This window comes from Drosophila obscura, unplaced genomic scaffold (genome assembly GCF_018151105.1).
Source record: "Drosophila obscura isolate BZ-5 IFL unplaced genomic scaffold, ASM1815110v1 contig_1, whole genome shotgun sequence".
NCBI classification, from domain to species: Eukaryota; Metazoa; Arthropoda; class Insecta; order Diptera; family Drosophilidae; genus Drosophila; species Drosophila obscura.
In genome coordinates, this window is record NW_024542679.1 from 5,753,055 (window position 1) to 5,771,199 (window position 18,145).

Below are 18,145 nucleotides of genomic sequence, written 5' to 3' on the forward strand. Positions count from 1 at the left end.
GCCCAAAAAATGTTTTGTTCTACACGAAAATACCCTGGAATTGTTGAGAGATTATTTAGAGATTATTTACTAGCATTATCCATGGCTAAGGGGTGGGGAATATCTGTGAATATCATAGCTACAGGGGGTGGGAATATCGCTGATCGTGGGCATTCCACATGTCTCCATTTTCCCAGACCTTTTAATGGTGCAACTTTCAGTCAGGGCAAGTCGCATGCCAATCTTTGATCTCTTTTATCTATGAAATAAATATTTAAAATCAATTACTCATGGCTTAAAGTTATCCGAGGAAGTTACAGATCCCTTTTAGCTAAACCCTGGAGCATTCGATCAGTACTTTTGCTATCCTTTCTGGTCATTCCTTCCTTCCCTTCAATGGAAACTGCAGCGGAAAAATTTTTTCTTAGCTATTTTTTTCGTTCAAATTAATCCTGAATATTATTGTTTATTCCCCTGGAGTATCTTTTATTCCATCACAAAGATTCGTTCAAGATTCATTCAAGATTCGTTCTTTCTTAGCCCTTCTGATCTTGCCCCCCCGCCACCCCCTGGGCCAGACTGCGCGCTGTCGTGTGAAGTGGGGCCGCGTGCATGAAACTTTCACAAGTGGCTTTCTGCCTTGGCTCCTCTCTCCCTGCCCCCTCCCCACGCCCCACTCTCTCGCACTTTATAAGCCTGTACGCGGAGAATGGGGAGCGCTGGAGAACAGAGGCTGTGCATAGAGAGAGAGAGAGGGAAGAGAGGGGGGATTGTGTAGTCGAGACACCTCCCATGCCCCATGCTGCATGTTCCCACACGCCTACACACACTTTTTGCACGTTTTTTATATGCCGCCTTTTGTCTTTGTTTCGTTGTCCTCCTGTCCGCCTGTCCTCCTGTCCTGCTGTCGTCCTGTCGTGTCCGTGTCCGTGTTTCGTTTTCCTGGGCACAAAAATGCATCCTTGAACACGCACACTTAGCTGTGTGGAGGGGACTGCGTGAGTGGCACAGCCTCTTGCTGCTGCCCCACCACCCTCTCTCTCACCCTCTCTCTACCCCTCTCTCTCTCTCTCTTAACCTCTCTCTGTGCCTCTGTTTTTGGGCCTAGCTCTTGTTTGAGGCTACTCAAGGCAGTGGCATGGAGACATTTAAGACGAGACGAGCCGAGACGAGACGCGACTATGTTGCCACACCATCAACAAGAGTCCACCTCGAGAGTTACGCTCTGTGTGTGTGTGTGTGTGTGTGTGTGTGTGTGCCCTTGCGTTGATGTGGCGGCAGCAATCCACCCCCTTACCCCCCACCCACCTATCTGTGCCCTATCTATGCGGGTTCGTGGGTAATTTTATTAATCCCGAAACGAAACGCAAAGAAAAGAAAAGCCCTAAGAAAAAGGGGTTTTCCTTTTTGCACATTTTTTGGTTTCTTTTTTTTTGTTCGGGGCTAAATATTTAAATGTCCTGGCGGCCATTATGTGGGAATTTATCGATTTAGTGACAGTTTAAGGACACACATTATGGCCGGCCATTTGTTATGTTTTTATGGGCATTTTCGGTGGCCTCTCTGCCCCCCTCCCTGCCACCCTGATGTCTTGCCTGCTGCTAATGTCAATTTTTGAGTGTTGTTGCCACATTAAATTTCGTGTGGCAGCTGCCGCACAGCTCCCCGCTACGCCACTCCTCTCTGACTTGCCAAAAAATAACGTCATTTAGTTGAGGTTTTCTTGTTGCAGAAAGGTGACTTTATTTTATAATTCATTTTATTATTATGATGGAAAAGTGCGGTAAGGTGCGGTAAGGTGCGGTGCGGTGCGGCGGGGCCAAGCAATTACAAAGGGTGAGGAGAGAGAGAGAGAGAGGGAGGCAGGTGGTGCAGGCGGGGCAGCGTGAGTGATTAGGGGAGGGGGCATGGAATCTGTGGGGATCATAAAAATATGTTCGTTTATTCTTTCATTCTTTTTGGTGTGTGTGTGTTTTTTTTTGTTGTTTCTTTTCTTTCTTTCATACAGAAATACAAACATAAAATGCGCATAAAAATTCGTGCAGTGGGGCGGCGCGGGAGAAAAGCGCATGAAATAATCAACAGTAACAATGGCTGGTAGCGGGGAAGTGGGGGCCTGGTTGAAGTGCTTCCCCCCCACACACACACACACACACGAGTTGACAACATCCGAGTGTGTGTGTGTGTGTTGGTGTGAGTGTGTGTTGGTGGGTGAGTGACATCTCAACCAGCAATGGACCATGCCACTGCCGCTGCTGCCTGTGCTGCTGCTGCTTCTGCGATGTCCTAATGGTCTTTTGCCTCCTGTAACTGACTGATGTTCATGCCACACACAAATACACAGAATGAGCGGGTGAGCGTGTGAGGGGCTGGGCGAGAGCAACGCCATAATTAATGATGAAAAATTGCTACCCCCACACACAAACACAAAAATGGACACACAACATATGCAGCAGCAGAGAGGGAGAGAGGAAGAGCGCAGCAGTGGGTTGAGCAAGAGAGGGTAGAGATGGCTGCAAAAACAATAATGAAAGGCATTTCCGCTGCTTCCTCGGCTTAAGATACGCTCCAAACTTGAACGGCTCTTTGCCCGAGATCCACTTGATTTTTAAACGAACCTTCCTGTGGCAGCTATGAGCTATAATCCACAATACCCTCCCCGTTCGAAAGGGTATGGCAATAGGCAAGCATTTGATTTTGTGCCTGTGGCCTGGGCCTGGGGCAAAACATGAAGAAAACATGAAAAGGGCAAAGCGTAGCTGCCATTCGCGCTTCTGTACAAAATATGTGAGAAAGATGTGAAATGGGAGGCCTGGTCAAGAAGGGGCGATGGACGCAGCTCGACTGAATGCCAGAAGGTCAGCCAGAAGCAGAGAGAGAGAGAGCGGAAGAGAGAGCGAGAAGCAGTGCCAACAAAACAAAAGCAAACCAAACAAAACAAAACCAAACCAAAGCAAACCAAACCAAAAAAAAGAAACGAGCACTCGGGGCATTAAGTGGCGCAGCACACTAAAGCGTCGAAATGTTTGAGGGTTTGAGTGGCCAAGTGATTAAATTGAGTTAATTATGTCCTTCGGGAGGTGCAGTGGGGGCGGCGACTGAGGCAGTGTGTGGCAGGAGTGTGCCAGAGTGCTGCAGGACAAATAACAGTTTCAAGTTGTATATAAATTATTGCAAGGATACGAAATGACACACACGAGCGGCAACGAAAAGCAAATTGCAGGCAGGGGGATGAGTTGCGCCAGAGTGAGAGCAAACAAAAGTGTATTAGGGGGATTATTAAGGTGGGGAAACCTGCGAAGCATAAATTAAAATATGTAACCCAAAATAACAGTTCGCTCTCTCTCTCTCTCGCTCTCTCTCTGTCTCTAAATCTCCATTAGAAATACATTTTTGTTCCATTTTTCAAAGAAAGTTTTTCCTGCTGAATGGACAAATATTTCATGCTTAAAAAGCCATAGAAAAAAACAGCGAAAAAACATCGAAAAGGCAGCCAAAGCAGCTGGCAAATGAGTTTCCACCACAATCTGGGCCCCGTTAATTTCCATGAAAGAAAAACAAGCTAAAGCAACCATCGCATCACGTCGCATGGCCCACCCACATAATCGAAGTTCTATCAAAAGTTTATCAAATGCCGAAACAACATTTAAAAGGGCCCCTCACCCCCTAATAATCCCCTCCCCCGCAGCACGCATCGCTCGTTTATCCCTTTAGAATTTGTTCCTCTATGGAGGAAGTGCCAACACCCGCCCTGCCGCTGGGTTCTCTCTCCCTTTTTTTTTTCTTTAGGTATTGTATGGCGTTCTTATCTAAAAAACCGTTAAATTTATTATGCAATGCGATTTCTCATTCGATACTCATTTCAGGTACAACACGCACTCTTCCCTCTGTCTCTGTCTCTCTCTCTCCTCCACTTTGCTCTCACTCCCTCCATTTTTATGGTTGTCCAGCAAATAAATAAAATAAAATGAAAATTTTACACTGAAAATAAAATAAAAACCATTCGAAATGTTTGGAATTGCTGCAGGACACTATGGTACCTCGGTGCTCAGTTTTTTCATAAATCGAAAACGCGCCTGGCTCTAGCATTAATATTATTCGGAAAGCCAGGTGTTCAAAGAGCCAACTGGCACTTCATTCTAGCTATAATAATAATCGAATAACGATGCACATATCTGCAATCTAGGCGAAATAATCATTCCTTATATTTCTGCATTTGTTCTTTAAAACCTAATAATTAATATACCCCTGCCTACCCTTTGAGTGCTGGGTATAAACATTAACAAGCGGTAGCCAGCAAAAAAATTTAACTTAATTGCCAAAATACACACAGAAACACACACACACACACACAGAGCAAGAGAGTGTAGGGGGGGATGGCATGCCATACAGCACCTCCTACATCCCCAGTCAACAAACAACACAAAAAAAGGGTGTTGTTGTTGTTGTTGTGGTTCTGTTTTCGCTGCTTTTTCCTTTGCTGGGTGGTGCGGTGGGTTGGAGTTTTGGGGGTTTTGGGGGTTTTGGGGGTCTGCTGTTGGCGTGTGCGTGCGCCGCCGTGCGATATAATTTATGTTTCAATAACTTTCGAAACTCATTGAAAAGTCGCTTATGTTTGCTTCAATGGCAGCGGCAGCAGCAGCGGCAGCAGCGGCAGCCAGGCAACAAAAGCAACAGCAAACACAAGGGGAAGAATGCTAAAAGTACAACAATAAATTGTTTGGGATTTACTTATGCGCGAGCAAGGGGGGGCGGGTAGGGTTGAGCAGGGGGAGCCTGCTTCTGCCATTTGCCATTTTACTCAATTTTTTTTTTATTGTTGTTGCACTTCAGCGACCTCCTGAAAGTCTTTGTCTTTCACCCGCAGCAGCAACAGCAGCAGCGGCAGCGGCAAAGAAAATTCTCTCTTAAGTTGCAAAAAGTTTTTCCTATTTTTTCGCTTTCCCTCTCTCTCTCACGCCCTCTCTTTCCACTGCCGCACACTCTTTATGAATGTATTTTGTTTGCCATTTGCTTTGCTGTTTTTCTATTTTTTATTGTTGTTTTTTTCTGCGTTCATTTTGTGCTTTCAAAATTTATTTGCAAGTTTTCTAATTTGTATTTCACTTCATTTTATTCTCATTTGAGTAGAGCGAAAGACACACACAAACACACATAGAGAGAGAGAGAAAAAAAGACACGGAGAAAGTGAGATATCTACGGGAAAGAGAGTGTGAGAATGTGAGAGATTAGGGGGCTATAAGTATGCAATGCCTGCCTCAGGGGTGTGCGCATATTTATTAACCACACTGTTGACTCCAACTTTTACTTGCAGCTTGTTGCTCCATCTCTATCTCTCTCTCTCTCGCTCTCTCTTCTACACTCTTTCTTTCTATCTATCTCTCGCGTGTCCCTCTGCTGCTGCTGCTGCTGTTGCTGCTGTTGTGTGTTTTGAATTTTGTTGTCGCACCTTCTCTGGAATTCTGTTTACATTTATTACTTTGCGCAAGTTTAAGTGAAAAATTTCCATAAACATTCTTTTAAGCGACATAAAGTTTTTATTAAATTTTGCTAGAGAAATCCCTGACACGATGATATCAGACGGGGGGGGATGGGAGAAACCCAGAGAGCACACACAGCAAGCAGCGCCACCAAAGACAACCAACGACAACGACAACGACGATGGCAACAAATAGAGCTGCGGAATTTACAACTACAGCAGTGAGGAGGATTTTCCACCATCTCCATCTCCATTCCTATGTACAAGCTTCAACCTGATTGCTGCTGCTGCTGCTGCTTGTGAAAGCTGCTTTTTAAGACACTTCCAACGAGTAAGGGGGGGGGGCACAGGAGAGAAGGTGTAGCAACTGTTTTACTGTTGGCAGTGCTACGGGAAAGAGATACGAGCTCTAGGGTTCCCACTGATGCTGCTGCTGCTGCTCCTCCTTCTTCCACTGCTGGGCTGCAGCACGCAGTTCATAAAAATTTTGCCAGCCAACATGACATGCACAAAGGCGAAAGGACACACGGGACCCTGGTCACAGAGCTGCGAGTGAGTGAGTGAGTGAGAGACAGTGAGAGAGAGAGAGAGAGACACAGCAATGCGAGTGAGTGGGAAACAGGGAAGTGAGAAACAGCGAGGCAACAAAAAGCAGAGAAAGACTGTGAGAGAATGTGGCATAAACTTTCGTCGCTTGTTAACCTGCGAGCTAAGAGCAGCAGCAGCAACAGCAGCAGCAGAAGTTCGTTCCCCATTCCACTGACATTAGATGAAATTCAATTAAAACAAAGATATATTTCGTGGGGCATTCCACCAGCAGCAGCAGCAGCAGCAAACCAGGAGGAGTGTCAGTTCTCAAGTTGTTTAAAACAAAAAAATGCGCTTAAAAAAACGAACGAACGAGCGAACGAACGAGCGAATGAATGAACGACAGTGAGGAAATGTGTTTGCTCTCTTTTTCTCTTGTTCCATGCAGTACATTGCGTATACGCCCCATAAAACGCTTAATTAGTGCGAAAAGAAAAAGCAGCGCATAAACATTTGGTAGTTTGTAAGTGATTTCGCCCCCCGCCATGCCTTTTTTTTCTCTTTTTCTTTTGTGTGTGTTCTCTGCTTCTGTTTGGTAGTTGGGGGGTTTTTTAGGGACAATATTACTTATAGGAATATGCATTGAAATATCTTCAAGTGCAGATATTCATTCGTTCTTTTTTTTCCATTTATTTCTTTTTGAAATCTTAGAATTTAGAATCTTTGAGCTCTGCATATAGCTTTCGTTTTGGTAAATATTGTGGAGTAAAAGTCGCTTAAAAGATGCTTAAGAATATTAGTAAAAGACAGTATTACTTTATCATACTTTTTTAGAGGAAATATTGTTCCAAAAATCATTTCATTTAAAGCAAATTCGTAGTGCATCGCAGTTTAGGGAAAAATGAAAATTGTTCTTAAAAATAAATAATGAATAAATAAATAAAATAAATAATAAATAAATAATTAACTCATGTAATTAACAATATGAAACTGTTCGAAGTATGAAAAAAATACAATTAAATCAATAATAAATTTAAAAAAATATATAAAATAAATATACATATAAGAAATAGGTTAAGTATTAACCTACTTAACCTATTTATTATTTATTATTTATTAACCTACTTAACCTATTTCTTATATATTTATTTTTTTATTTTTTTTTCAATTTAATCAACTCATTTTATAATAAAAACAACGAATAATTTTGCTGTTACGGGTTGTGTTTTTGTGACTAGTGCATTAATTGATAAGAATCTTTCTGGTCGCACTAGGAAGTACGTAAATAAGTAAGCAAGTAAAAATAACTGCATTGAGTATGCTCGAGAGCCTGCAGCAGTTCGAGTTCGAGTTGCTCGTCAAATGAAATATGGAACATGATCAAACATGCTCCAGCCGAGTGCAAAAGCAAAGCTGCAAAAAAAGCAAAAACCAATGCAAGACAAAAGCGAAAAGAGAACTGAGGCCTGAGGCCTGAGCCCGCGCGAACTTTAATCAAATCGATCGTAGCCGAAGACTAAAAACGAACACAAAGACGAAACGAAGTAGATGTCGTTCTCGTGCTGTCTCTCTCTCTTCCTCAAGCGCTCTGGTGAGTAAACAACTTCTGTGTTATCAACAAATTCTAATCAAAGTAAAGCCACATCGCAGCCACTCTCCATCTCTCTCTCTTCATCTGCCTCTCTTCCATTTTGATGGAGTGTTTGCAGCTGTAGTTGGAAATTGAAATTGACTCCTTTTCAAATGTCGCCTCATTATTCATACTGCCAGCACCGCAAAAGCCCAGCTAATTTGCGTTAAGCATTTTTAAATAAGGTCAGAATGGGTCGCTCGAAGGGGGCTGTGGAGTAGGGGTACAGACTACAGGGTGGTGGAGTGGGGTGGGCTGTGTTTGGTTCAGCCAACTGAATGATGATCGAAACCGCAACAAATGACAAACGTTACGGGTGGAAAATACACACAACACGGAAAGCACAAACAGACAAGGAGAAAGAGAAAGAGAGGGAGAGGGAGAGAGAGACAGAGCAACACAGCAAAAAAAAAAAAACAAGGAAAATCAATGAAAATGAAAACCAATTAGCGGTTAACCAAACTGTTCAAATTTGGAAATGGATGCGCAGCCGTGCATGGCCATAAACAACAGCAGCAGCAGGAACAGCAGGAGCAACAGCAGCAGCAAAAGATACAGCAGAAAAGGAAGAGAAAGAGAGGGAAGAGAGGGTAGAGTGAGATAAAGCCAGGGATGAGTGATAGCCAGAGGTCAGCTACAGCTACAGCAACAGCAAGAGGTTGAAAGGTAAAAGGTTTCCACAGGTTACACAATTTATTACGCAGACTATCGAGAGTTTGCAATAATTAAAATCAGTTTGCAACACGACACCATTTTCGCTGGCTCTACCTCCCCCCCTCCCCCAGTCACCGTCTCCATAGAGAATTAATTGAGAGAGCAATAAATTAGAGAAACATTTCTGGGATATTTTACGCATGAGAAAAAGAGCTGCCGACAGATGGTAAAACCATTTATTGGAGCGTCCGTATGACATTCAATTTGTACAAAAAATCGGTAGATATAGAAAGAAAAATATATTCCCCAATGAGAAAATGGAAAAAAATAAAAAAAAAAAAAGAGCTGGCTGCGACTTTAAACAAAGCTAAAGATACAATACCCGCTAGATACGATACTGGTGAGCTCTTAGAATTATGAAACCAATTTAAAACAGTGCTTTAATACGTATAAAATTAATCATTGGTGGTTTCCACTGATTTAGGCATCAATTAAAGTAATTTTAACAATTCCCATCTATATATTAGATTAACTGCAGTAGATCATTTGAATCCTTATAGCTGGTACTGTACTCACCTGGATCTACGCGTCGTGGGATCCTTCATGACCATAGCCTCTGAGATATCACCATAGCGTCCAAAGTAATCGCGTAAACTCTCTGAAAAAAACAAAAGAAAAACAACAGTGAATGAGGGGTACTGCAAATCAATCAATCAAACTGTTTATATTGAAATCTACTGGCACTGGTTCAGTGTGTACATTCCTCCAGTACAGTAGTCATCAAAACACAAAATCACTACACAAAAAGTAAGTAATTTTATTTATGCGCTTCATAAAAATACGAAAAATACGTAAACAAAAATTCGAAAAGTTTTCATGGCTTCTGCTGGCTCTCTCTCGTTACAGGCAAGAGAGTCTGGACATTATTCACATGCTGCATGCGGCATGGCATACACATACATTCGAGAGGGTGTGTGGGGGGGGGGTTGGCACGTTTACCCATACTCGCTGCCAGTATGGCAGGGACTCCACTTCAGACGGGTACGTCGGCAGCTGTTGTCTGCGGTTTTGTGAGCTAATCTGGTTCTGCCACCAAGCAGAGGACTCTGCAACACACACAGGGTACAGGGCACAGGGCTGGGCAGGGGGTAGTGGGGCAGGAAGGGGGAGTGGCAAAAGCACTTCAGCGGCACGTACGCACACAAACGCAAAACTGAAGTTATTTCAACAAAATTGCCAGACAAATGGGAGGAAAGCAGCAGAAGCAGCAGCAGAAGGACGAGCACGAGCACGAGGAGGAGAAGGAGCTGTGACAGTGGCAGCAACAGCGACAAATACCAAGCCTCGTTGGCTGCGATTTAATGCAGCAGCAGCAGAGAATGGATAAAAAAACCGATAAAGTCATCTCTCATGGCGGGCAGGCAGCCCTAATCCAGTGGTGGAGAGTGTCGAGACGCAGGGACGTCATAAATTCAAACTACAATAAAAATTCAATAAAACAAACGATTTTTTGTTTTGTTTTTGTTTTGCTGCCGGGTAACCGAGTTCCGCCAAGACGCTTCTTTAGCCATAAATGTGGTGCGATTTCTCGCACCAGCCGCCACACACACCATGCCACACACGCACCATAAGCACTGCCCCCCCCACCACCCTCCTATTCTGATGCCATTCGTAGCAACTAGTTGCGCCTTGTGTGTCGACCCCCCACAAAAGAATGGTGGTGTAGCAGTGGCATGTGGCACATGGTTCTCTCTCTATGGGTGTGTGTGTGTGTGTGTGGCAGTCAAGTGGGGGCAATGCAACGCGAATCGCGTCGCGTGATTTACATAAGTATGCACAATAATTATGAACAATAAAAAACAATTTGTTTGCTTATGACAGTTTTGGTACCATAAATAACAACAGCAACTGGCTGTGCTCGCTCGCTGGCTGTACTCGAGTGTGGCATGTGGCGGGACCGACCGGGGCGAAAGTGGCTATGCTGGCTATGGAGGCTATGGGGTATGCGTGTGTGGCATGTAAATTGATGGCCAGAGCCAAAAAAAAAAAAGAGAAGGGTTGCGTATGTGGCGCTGCAAAGTATGCTACACTTTAAGTTTTAATGGGCAATTGCTCAGCCAACGTGGAAGAGAGAGTGGCATGGCATGGCTACCAGCATGATAGGTGTGTACATTATATATATGTATATATTCTGTGGCATGACTCGTCCATTAGCTGCAAGGTGTAGTTAAGTAGATAAACCACTGGGGGCAAAGTTAAGCGTACTTTTCTACTTAGTAATCGTATATGCATACCATTCTAGGTGTGCGTCTGTGTCTGTGCGTATGCGTGTGTGTTTTTTTGGTGTGTGGAAAGCAGGAATTTCTGGGAAGTTCTTTTGTGGGTTGCAACTTGAATACATCTGATTTTCTGGCCACTTTTAATCAACTTTATTCAGCTATTATATTCCCATTAAATGTGTTTAATTTTCCACTGATTTCTTCTCTATTCGCAAAGCATTTCCCTTAAGCTATTAATATGCATGTAATCAATGCTTCATTTGCAGCTTAAATCATATAAATTCCCAATTAATTTCTTAAACTTTTCTGTGTTCCCTCTACACAAATCAGTTTTGCTTTACAGCTGACTTATTTCCCTATATGTGCATATATCCTTTGGCTATTAAATCTATGCCAAAATAACTTCAATTTCCTGCTGATTTCTAAATCCAAAAACTTCATCGACATTTTGCTGATGCCTTTCAAAAGGTTTTTCGGACTGCCAGCTAAAGTTTTGCCCGAATTATAATTGCATTATTGACTTCGCTTTGCTTTCAATTCAGATTTTTGATCCCATCAGCCATCAGTCATGTCCCTTGTATATACATGTACATGTATGGCCCGGTCTATTACCAGATATCGTATCAAAATGCCAAAATGAAGTCATCATCAACATGTCAATCATATCCCGGGGCCCATCATCGTTCACTTTGTCAGGGAGAGACACACACATACACACACACACACACACACGGGGAACGTGGAATACCTTTCCGGCCAATTAACCATTTCAACATTTCTCACAGTGCACTCACCGCTCCCGCATAGCATAGGGACACCCATTGGACTCCTCTTAAGCACCTCCCCACTGCATCCCTGCTCCTAGCACCACCCACCCCCCCTCTATAACCCAAGCCACTGCACTGTCATTCCATTGCGACGTTCATTTTTGAGTGACAGCTGCAAAGTTTGTTTTGCATTTCATATTTGCGAGCTCTCGTCATGCAGTCGGCCCCCGTCAGAGTCCCCCCCGTCTGACCGACCGTCCGTCAGTCTGCGAGTGTGCTCAGCGCCAACTGTCACTTGACTGCTGCTGTTGCTGGTGCCTCTGCCTCTGCCCCTGCCTCTCCCCCTGCCCACCCACACAACATGCAACACACGGCCAGCCCCTACTGCCCCATCGCTGGACAGGGCCAATAGAATGCAGAGGCAAACAAAATAAATGTGTAAATGTGAAACAAACAAGAAGCAAAAAAGAAAAAAAAAAAGAAAAATGTATATAAAACAAAAGAGAAATAAAAAAAATTAAATGGAAGAATGGGAGGGAAATGGTCAACAAATTAAAACGCGCAAAAATAAAAATAAAATTAAAATTTATTTGCTACAACAACAACAAACAAAAAAAGTGCTCATATAAATAAAACAAAGAAGGAGGGGGGAGGGGAAAATAAAAGAGAAGAGGAGAGTGGAGAGGAGAGGTGAGGAGAGAGAAGTTAAGTGGAGTGGAGGAATTTGAAGAGTAGAAGAGAAAAGGAGACAGCAGAGTGAAAAGTAGGCAGCGAGAGAGAGAGAGAGAGAGCGAGAGAATGAGAGGGCGAAAAAGAGCAACGAAGCGGCTGGGCAGGGCAACAGGCAGCGGGCAACAGGCAGGGGGCAAGGGCAGCAATATATTGTAAAAACGGCAGAGCCAGGGACCAGGCCAAAAAAGCCAAACTTGGATTTAATTAAAATGTTTACCACAGTCATTTCATTTTCATAGCCAGCAAACATAAATTTTGAAACGCATAAGAGGGATGGGACCACAGTAGGGGGAGGAAGAAGAGGGGCAGTGGCAGTGACGGTGGAGAAGAACCACAGAGCGAAACAGCTGCAAGAAAATGCCAAAAAACCATTAAAGTTGTTGCCATTTCACTCACAACCAAAACATACATACGTATAAATATATCGTATATATACACACATATATCCTATATATATCACATTTAATATTAGCAAAGAAAAGGCACAAATTTTGATTGTTGCATTTGTGGCTCTGTTTCTGTTGTTGTTGCTGCTGTTGTTGTTGTGCCAAATAAACGATCTAGAAAATGCCTTTCAATCTGTAAAGGAGCAGGAAAATGTATTTTCAGGTAATTAGTTCAAGCAGTCGTCTCCGCCCCATAGCCTTCCTTCCTTCCCCACACACACACCCACTGCAACAGCAAAACGACCTTCGACCTCCCCAACACAGTGTCAGCACAAAAATTTATCCCAAATCCATTTAGTGAAATTATTTATAAGAAAACTCTGCCAACAATCTCAACCCCCGCTCTCCCTCTCTCTCCAAATCTCTTTGCCCTAGACCAAAAGGCAATCCGTTTTGCGGTTGCAGGCATATTAACCCCTTAACGTTCCACACAAAAGCCCTGCATGCCCCCCCATACCCTTATCCAGCCCGCTCCCCTCTGCCATCATTCATCCATCTATCCCTTAGGAGGGTTAGGCCAGGCCACACACCGCACATGTTGTCAAAAGCACAATGCTGAAACCATAAATTTATGTGCTTTCTATTGTTTTTGCCAAAGAAAGCGGAAGTTGTGTGTGTTCTCTGCTCAGCTGCGGTGCGATAGAGAGCAGGAAAAAGCTGAAGCAGAAGCAGTAGCAGTAGCAGAAACAGGCGGCAGAGGCAGCAAAAACTAGCAACAAAAAGCAGAACAGTGGCTCAGGAATGAGTGGAGTGGAGTGGAGTGGGCTGGAGTGAATGGGGAAGAAAAAAAGGTGTGCGCAAAGGGATTTCAATCAATTGTGAGGCAAACGGCAACTGGCAACTGGCAGCCAGCAGAAGAACAGGAAAGCAACAAAAAACTAACAACCTCTGACTCTGCCAGCAGCCACGGGAATGCCAGGCCTACTCATGCCTCATGCTGAATGCCTACTGCCTCCCTGCTTCTTTCCTCGTGCCTCGTGCCGCCCTGCCACTGATTCAGTCCTGTTCTATCGTTTGTTTGAAAACGCAAATTGCTATTTTGTCTGAACAGCCAAGAGAGAGAGAGAGAGCTGGCTGTAGCTTATGTGTGTGAGAGAGAGAGAGAGATAGAGAGATGTGAAGCCTGTTGTAACACATCCTTCCTCTTGCAACTCCTACCCCCTAACCAACGACCGTGTGGCATCATTTTTCATGCGCTCCAACAACTTTTGACAAAGGTCGGTCAAGCAAGTCTTAAAAACTTTGCGACAAGACAACGCACGTTCCACGCTCCATGCTCCAAGCTCCATGCTCCACTCTCCACCCTTCCCCTTTGGCACTCCCCGCTCTACAATCCTTCCTCGGTTCGCCTGTTCGCTTAGTGAATTACGCAGACTTTAAGGGGTTAAGGGGGCTAAGGAGGTTAAGGTTCAGTTCAGGCCCCTGCACACCCGCCCCCATGGGGGCACACGGGTAACAGTTGTCGCTGTTTGCTCTTCGCCCTTAAGCCGTAAATAATAATATTTAGACAAGTTGGCAGCACCAAAACGCCTACGGACCGCACCAAAAAAAAAGAGAGAGCAAAAGCAGACGACAACAATTGATGCTCTCCAATGTATAACAGTTAAGTAGAACTGTTTGAAGGTAATCGGGAAAACAAAACCCCAAAATCTGCCTATTTCTTATCACAGCAGGAAAAGAGTTCCTTAAAGATGTGCTTTCATCTCTTTCATCTATGAATCGAACCCCTCGAAGCCCGTATATTTCTCAGAAGAAGAGCTTCAATAAACCGGAAGTAAAAGTAACTCCCAAACAGATCATAAAAGATTACACAAACACTAGGAAAACATTTTGTAGCTGCTGCCCCCCAAACAGTAAGCAAAAAACTTTAAAATAAATTCCAAATTCCATTAATTTCCATTAATTTCCATTTTAAATCCAAGATAAAATTTCTTATAAATTTCTGCAAAAACTACGCCACTCTTTTGATCTATATATTAAGCCTTAGGCCCGTATACTCGTATGCCACATATCCATAAATCTCCATTCAATTAAGTTAACGCTGGAGAAGGGCGCTCTGCAGCCCCCGCTACACGAATGTGGAGCATCTTCATGCAGCGAGGAAAATTACAAAAATATCTGATTTCTTATAGAAAACAAAAAAAAAACCTAAAACTTATTTAAATTGTCTCTGCTCCCCGCAGCCCGCTCCCTTAACCCTACTCAGAATTGGTGCAGAAAAACTTGTTTACAAGCGTCAACATTTTTACCTCCGCTACGTGAGGAAAAGTTACGTTGCGATTTATGGTTTTGGGGGAGGGGAGGGGAGGGTTGAGACTCCCAGAAGTCTCTCATAGACTTATAGATTGCTGTGGCACTTACCATAATTGCATTTTTGCATTTTTGATTTCCAAAGAGAGTTTTCTTGGACAACTTTGAATAATTTATGTGCGTGTGGGTCTCTGTGTGTCTCTGTGTGTGCGTGTGTGCAGTTCAAAGGTTGGGTTGAGTTGAGCTGAGGCACAACGCACAAATTAAAATCAACGCACACCAAAAAGTGATTGATGAATGGTTCTTCGCTCGTCGTTCCTCGTTCTTGGTTCTCTGTTTTCGGGTCTATTGTTTGGGTCAAGTCATTTAAATATGGGAATTGTTGGAACAATGCGAACGGACAATGGGGGATAATGTATATTGGTTGGGGCTAAGGCTGAGGCTGAGGGCTAAGGCGGAGGCTGGGGGCTAAGGCTGAGGCTGGGGGCTAAGGCTGAGGCTGGGGGCTAAGACTGTGGCTGGGGGATGGGGGCTGCCACACACACAATGGATCATAGATAGATATATTCCAAGGTAAACTCTGTAAGCTAAACAGAATGTCAAAAAATCAAAGTCCAAACAAAAGGAAAAAGGGGCAAGGGGCAAGGAGCAAGCAGCGTAGGCTTCAAGTTGAAGATGCCACGACGCTGGTTAAACAAAAGGCGGTTTCAAAACTTTTCCACACACACACACACACAAAAGCAAAGTTTGAGAAAACTTTTGAGAGAGAAGTAGAGGTAGAAACGCAATGAGACAGAGAGAAAGTGGAAAGTGGAAGCTGCTTATCTCTGGCAGACACACACTGGCGGGGGGTGGGACCCCCAGGGCATCAGCATCAAAAGCATGCTAATGTCCAGCAGCCCTGGCCGCAAATATTGGCCAGGGTAAGCAGCGGGGCAAAACCTTCGTGCCCCTGCCCCTGTCCCTGCCGCTTGCTTGGACAGTGACAAGAGCCAAGAAGTCAAGCACAAAAAAGGGTCAAGAGGTGAAATTCAAAGGAGCAGACGACACGACACGGAGAATCCTGCTCTCTACGCAGGATATGCGACTCTGCAACGCATTCGAATCAATTGATTTTTTTTTTGGGGGGGATAAAGGCAGAAGCCAGCATTGGGGATCCACTGGTATCCATGGGCGGATGAAAGCGTCTCCGTCTCCGTCGCTGAATGCAAAAAGTCTCCTTCCCTCCTTCCTTCCTTCCTTTCTTCGCTCGTTCGTTCGTTCGTTGGCTTTTATTTTTTATTTGTGTGTGTTGCAGCCAAGTGGAATAAATTTCCAGCAGTCAAGGTAAATCGTCGTGGAAATCACTGAAAGCAAATTAAAAAGTAACAGAGAGAGCGCGAGCAGGAGGAGGAGGAGGAGTGGCAGCGAGCGAGCGAGTCAATAAGGATGATGAGGATTCGAGTGTGTTCGTGGAGGAGCAGGAGGTACAGAAAGGGTCAAGCCATCGACGCAATAAACCAAAATGCGGCGATCGGGCAAGTGGAAGCAGGCGTTGCCCCCAAGCAGAAGGTGGATCTGTGGGGGGGGGCATGCCTCTAAGGGATTTCCTTATAAATTACTGTGAATTTATGCGAATCATTTCCAGTTGGATTGCCGCCCAGGGGGCAGGAGGGAGGCAGGCACAGGATGAGCAGGCCAAAGCCAAGGCAAGGATTTTGAACTTTATAATTGAATCCATTACTTAAGAAACGTGCGTCCAAGATTTCGATGTATTAAAGTGTTTGGGGGGGGCAGTCCCCCACCGTTCTGCTGTCAAGCCTCATCACGAAACAGGCGCTGATTGCCAGGCGGCAGGAGGCACAAGGCAGGCGGCAAGGGGTGAAAGCGAATTAAGTTTTTTGTTTTTTTTTTTTTGGTCTAACACCCCCCTTCCCACACCAGCACCATCCAAAAATAAGTTTTAATTACGGGCATATGATGGTGGCCGATAATAATAATAATAATAATAACAACGGAGGCGAAAAATGGAAAAGCAAGCGCCAGGCGCACTGGCAAAAACTTTTGGCGCCAAGGCAACCCCCAAAAGCAAAGCCAAAAGAAAACCCCAAGTGCGCGAGCGAGAGAGAGAGAGCGGAGGCAGAAGAGAAACGTAGGATCCACTGACTGAAAAATTCTATTATAATTAATAGCAGAAAATTATGAAATTAATGCACAGAACACCACACGAACAGGGGTGGCAGAGCAGGCGGCACGGAAAAATGCCCCAAAAATTGGATTCATTAAAAATTGAAGTGGGTTTCGGAAGAGCGGCACAGCACAGCGTCCAAGGAGATACAGATGGAGTAGCTGCTGGTTCTGGATTAACCCCGCAAACTTAGTTCGAATGCAGCAAAAGGGTTCCCCCACCCCCATAAAGGGGGGTGTGGTGTGGTGTGCTGATGTACCCACAATAATTGAATCTGCTTGTGGGTCCCTTTGGATTGCTCAAATCACATTTCACAAATGCTGCCCAAAATTCTGATGAGGGACGCGCAGCTACGGATTACGGGATACAAGAGATAAAGGATTAGAGGTTACAAATTTCACACTCCACTGCGCAGATAATCGCTCAAGAGGGAAGGGAGGTAGGGGAGTTGGGGAAAGTCTTTTAGGGAATGGTATGTACTAGTAGCAAATGGAATTTGATTTAAGCGCAGACTTAAAAAGGATAATTTCTTACTAATTTCCCAATAAATTTTAAATGCATTTTGTGGGTTTTCTGTGTGAATCATTCATCGAAAAAGGAGTCTCTTCATTTCTTTTACTTAATATTAAACCAAAAAGAAATTTACTTTAAAAAAAAAAGGCCCTAAAAAGCCTATCCGAAAAGAGAGTTACATGAAGTCTCTGAAGGAGCGAATCAAAAGCCAAAAGTTCCTTCCATTTGCAAAAGTATCTGCCACTTTATATGTAGAGTAATCCACTCGGATATCTATCTATGCTGCGTGCCATAAAGGGTACGTCCATCCCTCTTTCAGTGGCAGTCTCATTTTGCCATTTCCATTTTCCCCACTTGAACATTTTATTTCATTTCATTTCATTTCATTTCACTTTCCAACTGGATTTTGCTTGTGGCCGCTTGCTGCTTTTGTTGCACGCAATTTTTCATACTAATTACCAAGCAATTTAGTTTTGTGTGTTAACACTCTGCTCGATGGCTGCCAGGGCTGCCTGCCCGACTGCCTGCCTGCCACGTTGATTGGCATTGGCAAGCGGCATTGGCAAGTGGCAGTGTGCCAGTGGCAGTGTGGCACAAGCGGCAACGGCAGGTGGCCGCCTCATTAGTGGCTTAACTTGCTATACAAAATGTGGCACTTATGGCAAACACAGAAGCGGTGCCAGAGCTGGCAGAAGTGCTACCAGAGAGAGAGAGAGAGAGA

At 44.2% G+C, this 18,145-nt stretch overlaps 1 protein-coding gene across 5 annotated transcripts in view; it reads right to left on the minus strand.

The window, feature by feature from the left end:
* LOC111067536 (RNA-binding protein Musashi homolog Rbp6) overlaps positions 1 to 18,145 on the minus strand; it is a 192,183-nt gene that overhangs the window by 116,127 nt on the left and 57,911 nt on the right. For all 5 annotated transcript variants that reach the window (XM_022356650.2, XM_022356651.2, XM_022356653.2 and 2 more), the window contains one exon: positions 8,847 to 8,928. In XM_022356650.2, coding sequence (XP_022212342.1) covers positions 8,847 to 8,928 — 82 coding nt within the window. The remainder of the gene's footprint in view (positions 1 to 8,846; positions 8,929 to 18,145) is intronic.